At 41.5% G+C, this 12,271-nt stretch overlaps 1 protein-coding gene across 2 annotated transcripts; it reads right to left on the bottom strand.

Moving 5' to 3' along the window:
• Window positions 1-95: 95 nt before the first annotated feature.
• Window positions 96-8,199, bottom strand: gpr78b (G protein-coupled receptor 78b). Of its 2 annotated transcripts, XM_086282322.1 has the most exons (4): window positions 8,060-8,199; window positions 6,908-7,939; window positions 6,698-6,811; window positions 96-3,710 (listed from the first exon to the last, which is right to left on the bottom strand). In XM_086282322.1, the coding sequence occupies exons 2-4, from the start codon at window positions 7,576-7,578 to the stop codon at window positions 3,473-3,475; spliced, it is 1,023 nt and encodes a 340-aa protein (XP_086138448.1). In that variant the 5' UTR covers window positions 7,579-7,939; window positions 8,060-8,199; the 3' UTR covers window positions 96-3,472. The 2 variants fall into 2 exon arrangements, with proteins under 2 accessions (XP_086138448.1, XP_086138439.1); XM_086282313.1 differs by having other exon boundaries at window positions 6,908-8,177.
• Between the last annotated feature and the right edge of the window lie 4,072 nt (window positions 8,200-12,271).

Here is a 12,271-nt window from a genome sequence, read left to right as displayed (position 1 = left end):
ATTCAGAGAATAACTTCCCCGTGTAAGCCTTTTCAAATGCATCTGTTTATTCTTTATTTATTTAAGACTGTAAAATCTGAAATTAATGAGTCCAAATTTTAATAAAAGACATGCTATTTGTCTTTCAGTGTGCCGGCCTGTCGTGTCCATGGGCTGAATTCAATATAAAAACTGGCAAATCAAATCTGGAGATGAAATATGATGTAATTAAAGGACATTTGTGTACGTTCAGCAACGTTGCAGTGAAAACATTCATATTCGTATTTTATAATTGACAGCTTTTTATTATTGCACATATTCCACTAATAGCTAATCACACTGCCAAAGAACAGCAAGTGGCTCACAGGAGGAAAAAATACATGTGAGTAAAATACATCCAAATAACCAGATTTTTATTTTAGTAATAATAATAACTGTTATTATAATGAAGCAGCTATTCTGGTTCTTGTGTGGAACAGCTGGGAAAAAAAATCACATATTTAAATCTTGCACAAACACAGAGCAGTGTGTTTTAAAGCACTTTGAAAACACTCCTATGCTACATCACGTTGCTCCCCATTTATCTAGACAAAAAGTTGTTCCTGTACAGTGCAAAATATGTAATATCATTATGTAAATATCCATAGAAACGACTTCTCCAGTCAGCTGGCAAAACAGAACACAATTATACAAACGCGTTTCAGTTAAAAGTGGGTGATCAGGTACATTCAGTTAAAAACTCTAACTTAAAAGTATAAATCTGGTAATTTGCCATATTTTTTCTTACTGTCAACAAATATACAAAATGAAAAAAAAAATAAAAAGTGTTCTCCCTCCTCTTATTAACTCTCCAAGCTAAAATGGCATTCCAAAATTATGGACTGGTGATATGCCCACACAACCTAGCTTTATTCAACCTGCAGACTGGTGCTTATTTAATTAGATAATGACTCAAATGCACACTAACGTAATATTTGGGAAAACCAAGAAAGCCAAGTATTCAGTGATGGATGTTTTGTGGTCAAGTAGTTTTTTATCTTCTTTCTGCCGTCTACAAGTGTGTCCTGACAGCTGCAATATTGTGAAAAGGTTCATTTATTTTCAATTTATTTGAAATATTCATTGCATTCATTGTATTCATTGCATGCAATGTGAAATATGTCTGACAAGTTTTTTTCTGTAACTTTGATGATAGGTCATGAAAATCAGAAATCCGGTATCTCGTTATCTTATGATTTCATTCTCAGTTTGAGTAAATTACTATTCACACGTCATAAATACTGTATTTCTCTGAGTCTATTTAAGGCCTCGTAACCACGATCAACAGGAAGACTGCTGACTTGACGACTGTCCAGATGTCACCAACACCCTCCACAAACAGAGTGAACCACCGACAGTCTCAACTGAAAAGACTGGCTGTTTTCACTGAGAGCTGAATTGAAGCATATTAATGGACAGTTGACTTGAAGGGAAACGTGTGGTAGGATAAGTGCATGAGCAACAGGAATAATTGTAGCCTTTAGAGGACTGCCAAAAAGTCGATTCAAGAATTCAAGAGCTTCACAAGAAGTGGACTGAGGCTGGTGACTTAGCATCAAGGGCCACCGCGTGCAAATGTCAGCTGGTCGTGGCCAGAAGGTTAGTGATTTGATCCTTGGCTGCTCTGGTCTGTGTGCAAGTGTGCAAGTATCCTTGGGCAAAATACTGAACCCCAAGTTGCTCTCCAATGTATCCATCAGAGTGTGAATGTATGTGAATGTTACACAGAAAGCACTTAGGTGTAGAAAAAAAGCGCTTGTATGAATGGGTGTGAATGGTTGAATTAGGCATGTTAGATCAGAGAGCTTTGAGTGTTCAAGTCGAGTAGAATAGTGCTGTACAAGAACCAGTCCATTAGCATTTACCACTTTGATTCCTAATATCAAGCCACTTCTGAACCAGAGATGTCAGAAGTATCTTACCTGGGAAAGAAATGTCCCAAAATTTTATATGTTATTTGAAAGTCTCAGTCCTGGTGCCTGGAGGAGAGTGGAGCGGAGTGTTTAAAGTCCAGTGTGAAGCTTCTGCAGTCCTTGATGAACTGGGTTGCTGTTATTAACGGTTGGTCCACTGTGTTTTATGAAGTCCAAAGTAAAAGGAGCATCTACCAGGAGGTTTCAGAGCACATCAAGCTTTCATCTGCTGGCGAGCCTTACGGAGATCCTGATTTCTTTTTCCTGCACCTGCCCCGCTTCAATAACAACCTCAGCAGAGCCACAGATCACCTCTGCATACTTTTAAAAAGTCGGGCATCTCTCCTTCATAAATAATTCTATGATTGACGTTAGTGAATGTTGTACTGGATGTGTGATTTTCATGAGCTATAAAACATACCGGTAATTAGAAAAACTAAAACAAACAAAGCCTTGGCATATTTCATTGTACGTGTGATGTATACAAAATATAACTTTCAATTTTTAAAAGATAAATAAATAAAGCTTTTAAAGACTGACCTGTGTATTAATGGAAATAGTCTAAACATGCACATTAATTGTTGTCTATACTTGAGAAATTCAAAGAACAGGGATGCTTGGGAAGTTGGAAAATACTGAGAAACCGACCAACTAATTGATTTTGGTGACAGTAACAAAGAATAAAGCCTCTCACCAGACTCATCCTTTAAGATTAGGGTGTAAATGTCAAATGCCTTTGGCTCCTTTAGGTATAGCATCTCTGAGAGAATTAGACAAAGTGCATCAATATTAAGTGACTGACATGACACTGCAAAGTAGTCTAACACAGTCAATACAGAACATGGCAATAATGTGCAGCAGCTGAGCCTCCACATTTAGGTCTGCATCCATTCACTGACAGGACATTATACAGAAGCAGGAGCAACAAAAGTCTTTCCCTCTTTGCCCGTCGTCGCTCGGCTGCTTATCGACCACCAGCCTCCGTGTGTGCGATGTTAAGTGGGGCAAGAACAGGTTTGAAATGATTCTAAAGTTGTTGGAGTAGAGGAAGGCCACCTTTTACATGTCGCTCAGAGTGAAGAAGGGACCTCATCTCCAGCTGTGCGTCCCCTCAGCTTTAGATGAGCCAATGACTTATTCAGTGAAATAGACTGGCTGTGTGGTTTCTGGGGAATGCTGTTCCTGATGAATCACAGATCCCTTGTTTGCCATCACTCCCCAACGTCTCCACCCTATCTGTCGTCTTACCCATCTCTTCTTTATCTTTTTGCCCATTCATCCTCCCCCACATCGCCACCTTTTCATTCCTGTCCGCCCACCGTCTTCCTTATGGTTTTTTTTTTTTTTGCTCTCTTCTTCACCTTCCACCCACTTCCTTGTCCCATCTTTCGACTCTCTTTTCTCTTTCTAACAATAACCTGTCCTCTCTTTCTCTCTCCTGTTCTTTTTTTCTCTCCACCCACCTTTTTTTTCTGCAAGAGGCAACCTTTATTTTTGGCCTGCACTGTAGCGTGTGCATATGTCACGTCCTGCATTTGCCATTAACTGATCCTCTGGAGACAGTAGTCGTTCTCTGTGTCTAAAGAGCTGTTATGGCCAGACGAAGGGTACAGGTCACGTCGGAGTAGCCTGTTGACGACGGTGACCAGGACTTTCTTGTACTGCTGACGTAGGAGAGAGTAGGCAAAGGGGTCAGACGCAGCCTTGCTATATGTCAGGCACTTACTGATGATTCCCCAGTGGCGGTTGACGTCCACGAACGGGAGAAGCTCAGCCAACCTGAAGGGGCGTCAGGAGAAACATGACTAAACAGAGTGCATTTTAGTGAAGGTGCCGCTCAGAGATTTGTCCTGATGTCATGTCAGATGATTAGGTAAGACTGACCATAAAACCTTTAACACGTTAGGTACTCTATAATGATCATAAAAGAGGCTTGGAAATGCAATTGTGTGCTCTTTTTCTTTTTCTTTTGCAATGGTAGGTGTAACGTGGTGAAATTGTTTTTATAACTCTGCCCTTTCAAAAGAAGGAGATCTTTTATCATTTTTTCACCTCGGATTTTTATGTTCAGACCACTCGTGTTATTAATGATCAAAAGGAACTGTGTGGCAGATTTTTAAATGCCTAAATGAAAAACAAACCAAACAAAGAACTCCATTTTGACCAAAGTTGGGAGGCTGTGTGAAACGTTAACAAAAACTAATAATCAAAAGCTATTTTTAACTAAAGAACAGCACACAGACTAAATATTAGCTGATGAAACTGATCATTTTTCTTGTTTTCTTTCAATTAAATCTGACTTTTTTTTAAATCACAGATGCTGTGTCCTCTGGATTAAAGAAGACCTGCTGTGGTCCCTGACCTTGGCCCTGTTTTCAGTTTGCTTAGTAAAAGTATCTAGATTTGAATTTTCCCTGTAAAGTCCGATTCAGATTTTTTGTTATTGTATTTTTTGTTCCTGTTTTTGGTTGGAGCTTTTGCTATTTCTTTCTTTTTTCTTTGAAACATGTCTCCTGTATCTGAACTTTACTCCCTCCCTCTGGTTGTCTTGATTGTTTTCACCTGTTTCATTTCATCCAGCTGTTTCCACATCCCTGTTTACCCCATGTGTATAAATAGCCCTCTCCTTCCACTGAGCCTCAGTTTATGTATATTTGTGTCTTTAAGTCTCAGAACTATGACAGGATCATTGCTTTCTGTTATCAGAGCGCACTTCAAAAGCTGTCGTCTCTGACAGTGTGAAGGTGCATTAGTGCACACTACATGAGTACTATGCACATTTATGATGACCCACTAATGCTGAATAATGCATGCAAGTTTCAAAGTGACGTATGCTGCCACACAGACAATGTCCTTTTCAGGGAAAGTGCAACCTATTATAACACCAAGACAACACCAAAATTGTGTTGTGTGTGTAATCTAACAGTATGACTCTGCAGTAAAGGGGTCCTGATGATAGATTGGCTACCCTGCAGACCAACCACCCTTTATTTTTATGATTAAAGTTTTTTTTAAAAAAGCCAAAATGTTAATGTTACTATAAATTTTGATAGAACTAAGTTTCCTAAGTAAAGAAAGAAAACGTCAGTAGGCTTATTTACTGTGGCGTATTTGTCATATTATACCAAGAATAACCTTCCAATTGCTCCAGTTGTTAAGCTGTCCTCCTACTGAATGCATTTTTATATTTTACTTTCTAATAACCTAAAATTCAGCTTTTTTGGCTGAAGAGGCCAGTAAACAAAAGCAAAATATAGATAGATACCCAAAAAAGGCCATGAAGACTCTCATCGTGTTTAAGGAATTGTGAGGTTTAACTCTCACAGGAGAGACTTGATCAAGGATACTCTGCTGAGCAGGTGAAAAAATACATTTGAAAACTTCAGCTTGTAGAAGAAACTCTGAAGCAGCACAGGGACAGACGTGTCCCTGTCTCACCAGTTAATGTTTTTTTTAAACATATTGATCCCATCAAATTAAAAATGAACAGATAGATTTCAAAACATGGTCTCATTTGACACATGTTTTTTTTTTTTAAAAAAAAGGGGTTATATAGTTGTCTAAGGAGCTTAAAAAAGAAGATGCCTGGTCTCATCTAAGAATCTTCTTCAATTAAACAAGTCCCATCACCTTCTTTTCAAGCTCCTTAGACTACTATGACCCGGATTGCTGAGAACCTGCACAGATATTTAGATAGTTTCCACATCTTTATGTTGGTTACTGAATTAAATGCTAAAGCATTTTCAGTGCCACGTTAACATCAAATCAAAACATTAAAAAAGGTGGAGAAATTATCATTTTTAAAGGCATTACATATGACCATAGATATTGTGTAGATTTTATTAAGGCGCTTCAAATTATCCAATAAAGAAGTTTTTTCTGTCCAGTGGAGATTACATTTTCTTATTTATTTATTTACTTACTTACTATACTATCAGTTAAAGTATTTGAAACACAGCGTAGGGTTTTGCCTTTTTCAACTTAAACCACACAGCTGAGCGCCTCTCCACATTTCTAACACAGTCTCCTGTATTCTTCTGGTCAGGGGGGATGTGGAACAGTGAAATCAAACACGACCATCAAAATACCACAGAGGCAAAGACTACTTTACAAGTACAAAAGATAAAATATGCGTATGAATTATCATAATTGGATGCTTAGGTGCCAACTGCCACACTAGACACTTCCTGTGGGCAGGCACGGTCAGTGGGGGGTTACTCCACCTCAAACGCTGCTCTTTGCTAATTTGTCCTCCTTCTTCCCTTCCATATATGAGCACACCACAAATGTCAAATTGATGGATCATCAGCACCGCATCTGGGCGATTTGTGGCCCACTAAAGCATTTCCACGCTTCTCTGGGAGCCTCTTTGGTTGTTTGAACTGTATCTATTGTCCTAGACTCTAATGCGTGTCTTTCACTGGAAGTAGCCTGCCATGTTTATGTACAGCGCAGCACAGGTGGCTAATGAGCCATATCACAGTTTAAGGAAATGATCATTGAAATTATGAGCGGTGTGCTGTCAGCTTGGAATAAACTGTTTGCTTGTATCTGATCGGACATTGTGAGTTTGTACTGCATTAGCATGTGAAGAAAACAGGTCTGCAAAGCTGATCAGCGTGGATGCAGATCTCAACATGCTGGCTAAATGTATTCTTTACTTAGTCAAATGCCGTCGAAGATGTATTATTTTACAAATGTGTGGGGTCAGTTATTTCTTAAGCAGTTGTTTTGCAGTAAGTTGAATTATGTATGAGTTGACTCACCTTGTGATTACATAAGGAGCAAAGCAGATGATAAATGAGCCGATGAAGATGCTGATCTTCTTCGTGGCTCTCTGCTTTCTCCTCTTTTGCTCTGCTAAGCATCTTTGTTTCACGCTGAAAACAGCAAAGAACATTTAGACTTTTTTGCCACAAGGCCACTGTCAAAACAGACCGGGAGAAATCATGCTCACAATACACGAGGTGAACTACCTTGGGTGAATATCGACTAGCAGGAACAGAGTCTGCATGGTGATAATGTCAATCCTCTTGCAGTGAAACCTAGCGACCTTCAACACCTTCAAATAGGTGAAACACAAGATGAGCAGGGACAGAATGAAACTGGTGGCGTGGAAAACGATAGTGAAGATTGTAAACTTAATCCTGTCGCTGCCTTCCTCGCTCGGCTGCAAGGTGCAGGACGCGTAAACGTCGCTGTAGTCGACCCAGGAGAAGAGCAGCGCCGTCAGGGAGAAGGTAAAGGAGTGCAGCCAGGAGTAGCACACCATGATCAGTGCGTCCTTGTAGCGCATTTTGGTGGAGTAACTGAGCGGGAAGACGACCGCTATCCACCGATCTATGCTGAGAGCCGCCATGCTCAGCATGGTGTTTGCGGTGAGAAAAGTCTCCAGAAAGCTCACCGTGTGGCAAACGCAATCTCCAAAGGGCTGCTGCTTTCTGATAATCCCCACCAGAGTGGCCGGCATGTTCAAAACAGTGATGAGTATGTTGCAGAAAGACAAGTTCATGGTGAAAACACCGGGCACCTGTCGGCGTATCTCGGTGCTGTGGACGAAACATAGCAGCACCAACAAGTTGGACAACAGCGAGACGATCGCGACCACGACGATGAACAAAGCGAAAATGATTTCAGCAAAGTCCATGTCTCACTCCAGAAAGTCCACTCGCACGTTACCTGCGCCTGTTGTTGCAAACGAGAACTTCAAATCCACCATGGTCGCTCATCTCTCCGGCGGCTCCACGCATTCGTTTCACTTAGATCCTCGTGCGTCCGCGCGCCGCCGCCGCCGTACTTTCCAAATTCCTCGAGCGCTATCCAGCGTGCTGAACCCAGCAGTCACCATCTCTCTCTCCCCCTCTCGCTCTATAAGCTCACCGACCGCTTCCCACTTACATCCGACAGGTGCGCGTGTGGCGCTCTGCGATGCGCGGGGGTCACGTCTTTCAGCAGCCACGACAGTTTGAACAACACGCGAACGGAACAGCCATCAGGCAGAGAGCGATCTGTGGGGCACCGAGAAAAGCAAGTTGATGAATGACTGAACAAAAACCTGTTCACAGAAAAAATGAACCCAAGCTTCACCTCGTTTCCTACATGTTTTGTCGATGCCTCGTTCGGCTCACCTTGAGCAAACTTGAGCACAAACACAAGTCGTCACGCTTCAGTTATTCACCGTCGAGTTTTGCACTGATCGCCCTTTGCTCCCAATCAGCGTGGATGTGGAGGCAAAGGGCGCAGATAAACTCCGGCATGTGTTTCTGAATAATGGGAAACGGCTCAGCCGTCATCAAATGGCACAAGGTGCACACGCCCCCCTTTTGCTCATATGAATTATTTATTACGCGCGTAGATTTGGCGTGTCATATTTTCTGTAGATGCAAAAATAAACAAATAGTTTGAAGGAAGGACTGTTAGAATGTCACTTTTTAACGGGATTTTCGCCTAAAATTTGACTTAAATATACGAAGATACAATTATTTGCCACGAATTGCTGCAGTAACAGTAAAACATCTTTTTCTTTACACAATTTTATCTTAATATGTTTAATATGTTCATGTTATGCGGCTTTTTGCTTTTACTCCATAGTACAAAGTTTTCTTTTCTATGTTATAAGATGCAGTTATTGCACTTTGTATTCCATACTATTAATTTTAAAATAGTTACTTGTTTGTATGACAGCTCAAGCTAACCAGCAGTACATAAGTACTTAAAAACATCAATAGGTGCAAAATTCAAGAGAGAAAATATACACATATTAATCATCAGACATAGTACCGTCATGCATATGATACATACAATATCAAGGGGGAGCAGGCTTGGGGTACATCCCAAAGGCCCAGGTCAGCAGGGCACAGGGAAAGGAGAGACACCAGCTACTCCAGGAAGAGGTCCGAGCAGGTGTGGAGGAGGAGCGAGTAAGCAGAGCTGTAGGCCTTAAGCGGCAGGGAGCATGGACAAGGTGGGAGAGCACCTTGCAGCGCAAGGTCACCTGGGCAAACATCATGCAGGCAGACTTCCACCGGATCCGATTCCTAGTGCAGGCAGTATACGACACTCTGCCAAGCCCAGCAAACCTCCATCTGTGGGGAAAGAGCGAGACACCTGCCTGTCCCCTGTGCTCTGGAAGAGGGACCCTAGAACACCTCCTTAGCAGCTGCCCAAGGGCCCTGGCCGATGGTCGGTATCGTTGGCGGCACGACCAGGTGCTCAGAGTAGTTGCTGAAAAGATTGCCTCAGCAATCAGCATCAGCAAGCATCATCATGCTCCGAGGAAGGCAATCTCTTTTATTAAGGCTGGAGAGAAACCCCAGGGGCGCCCACATTTGACAACTGGCCTTCTCCACACAGCCTCTGATTGGCAGCTACAGGCTGACCTGGGTAAACAACTAAAGTTTCCTCAGAACATTGCAGAAACATCACTCCGGCCAGACTTGATAATTATTTCTGCGGCCTCAAAACAGCTGATCATGCTGGAACTCACAGTGCCCTGGGAAGAGCGGATTGAGGAGGCTAATGAAAGGAAACGAGGAAAGTACCAGGAACTAGTGCAAGAGTGCAGGGGAAGGGGCTGGAAGACTTTCTATGAGCCCATAGAAGTGGGTTGTAGGGGCTTTGCAGGACGATCACTCTGCAAAGTTCTAGGCCGGCTGGGCGTGGCTGGGGCAGCCAAGAAGAGGGCCATCCAGGCTGTGAGTGAAGCGGCAGAGAAAGCCACAAGGTGGCTGTGGATTAAGAGGGCTGATCCGTGGGTAGCTACTGGTACGCAAGTCGGGGCCTGATCACCCCCGGCTGGGTCGCCTGGGCGAGGGTGTATGATGTTGTGAGACCCGAAACACCTGATGACCCTAGGATACGTCACTGAAGATGCGTACCAGTGCATCCAGGAGATGTGTCTTTATAGTATAGTATAGTCATGCATCACATAATGCCTGCACTTACTTTAGACACTTTAAATATATTTTAAATATATTTTGATTACACAACCCGTGGACTGTTAAGCTACACAGAATAAGAAAAATGAACGTTTACTTTTGTCATTTGTTTTTTAAAAAATCCTAAATAAAGATATGTGTAAATTCTTATACAGCACCAATTTTCACACAATCAAACCTCTAACTGAGCCTGAAAACTGTGTTTTTTATTTTTGTTTAAACCTGCTGTGTTTTTGGTCCCACTCTCCCACCGACTTGGAAAGACTCACTGAAATGCCCTTGCTTTGCAGATCAAACACCAGCTGTCTCTCGGGAGTCCATGTGGTTATATCCTTTTATTAATTTGGCAATAATCTTGTTAATAACGTATGTAACTCAAAGTTAAATAATCCTGGATCTACTGACTTCTAATCGGCCACAGAAGCAATAGGTCTTTAATTAAGAAAATGAGTTCTTCCCCCTCTGTCAGCCTTCTGTCAGTTCGCAAACCTTTCAATGGATGCAGATAGTGTTATAATCCATTTTAGCTAGTTATTTTGGTCGCACTGAAGTTGTTCATGTTAATGACTTTGGAAGGTGGAGCTTTAAATCATTAGTAAGTGAAACATTTGCTATATATACAGCCATAAGTCTTTCTTAATGTCAAGGTACAAGGGGGGTTTCCTTAAACCTCAGTACGACAGTGCTCTGTTTAATAAAGCGATTAGTTATAAATTATAGTATTTTATAAATGCTTACAGGGTTAAATGTTATGTCAAAGGATGTAACTTTTGGAACATTTCACTGCCTGACAATTTAAAAACTGGTGTTAATAAAACAAAGTTTGGGTTCACAACCATTATTAATCATTTAAACAAGAATAAAATGTTAATCAAATTAAGTTTGAATCAGTTTACATCATGTTGTTAGTTAAATACCAGTCTGTTTTTATATGAATTCAGACTTTATAATTGCCCATAAATTGGTCAATAACCATAGTAGTTTACTAACCATTAACAAAGTTGTTTCTGCCTTAAAAACTCTTAAAGTGTAAAGTGATTAAGTGCAAGGGGACATGCCGTGGTCACCCCGTCTCCACAACATTCTGCAATTTTCGGTGTTTTTGTAACATCTCAGTGAGGCATTTTTGTCTAAAGGAAAAAGGGAATTGCACTTCAAAAAGCAAAAACTGTACAAGCGGCACTCTGTGTTCCAATAAATGAGATAAAACCCCAGGTAAGGTAGCCAGCAATAGAAGTGCACTTCACTAATGTTCGTGCTTGTTACTGAGTCATGCTCAGTTCTGCAGAAGCTCGCGTAGACAGTGACTCACCGGGGTCAGACACAGCCTGCAGGGGTTTTGTGTATCTTTTTTCGTTTTCACTCGCTTCATACTCCCACATGTTATGAGGCTTGTGCCCGAATCCCCTTCCCCTCCAATTAAGAGCAGCAGTTTATTTATTAAAGAGTGATGCTGTATCTGAGAATTGACTTTACTCTGTGCCCACGGCTTTGTTCGCAGCAGTCGTAGTTGAGTCTTAAGCGATTAGGTGAGTCATCAGTAAGTGTAGTAGCGTAGTTTAGGGAAACCCTGAGGCAAACTATCTGCCCTCAAAGGCATCATCATCATCATCACAGCAGCTGATGAAGGTCTCCATGAGCACTGTATTCAAGCTATAATTAAGCTACAGCGTTTTGTATGCGTGTGTATGTGTGCGTGTGTTTATATGCAGGAGTCAGAAAGTCAGTGAGAAAAAGGCAGAAGTGGGTGATGTCAGTTCACTACAAACAAGTGATCAAATGCCTGGGAGAGCGCTAGCTGAGCTCCTGGGGGGAAAGTGCAAAGCTATTTATAGCCCTGATGGGAGTCACCTCCAATATAACTCTCTGCACCGCTGTACTACACAACTGATGCATCATAGTGGAAGCCCTGAACAGCTTCAGAGCCTCAAATGACATTCCTTTGAGAAGATGCATTTATGTACATGAAGCAATCATCCACTGCTGTTTTGTTGTCCCCTCCTCCAAAATGCCTCAAGGCCTTTTAGCAGTTTAGAAGAAGGCATTCAAACAGTGCGAAAAAAAATCTTCTAATTATCCACCATCGACTGTAAAACAAATCCAACTTCACAATAAAAAAGGACGCTGGTCCCCGAGAGTTTAGACAACATTCAGTAAATTTTCATTTCTGAATGTGTGAGTCAGAATGAGCCACAAGGTAAATGTAAGGGAGCAGATGGGATGGGCTGGATATGCACTGTTGCTTCCAGATACAACAATAAGTAAACACACAATAAAAAAAAAACACACAATATTTTTGTTTGATAGGATGATCACCCTGTTAGCTTAGGCTACTGCAGTCATAAATTCTTAGTGTGACTCAGCTGAGACACATAACAGGCTGTGGACTGGTCACCTACGCCG

This window comes from Aulonocara sp. 'chitande type north' Nkhata Bay, linkage group LG3 (assembly GCF_057382095.1).
Source record: "Aulonocara sp. 'chitande type north' Nkhata Bay isolate Kocher_YH1m ecotype deep benthic linkage group LG3, A_spYH_male_GT1.1, whole genome shotgun sequence".
Lineage (NCBI taxonomy): Eukaryota > Metazoa > Chordata > Actinopteri > Cichliformes > Cichlidae > Aulonocara > Aulonocara sp. 'chitande type north' Nkhata Bay.
This window is presented reverse-complemented; position numbering and strand designations above follow the sequence as displayed.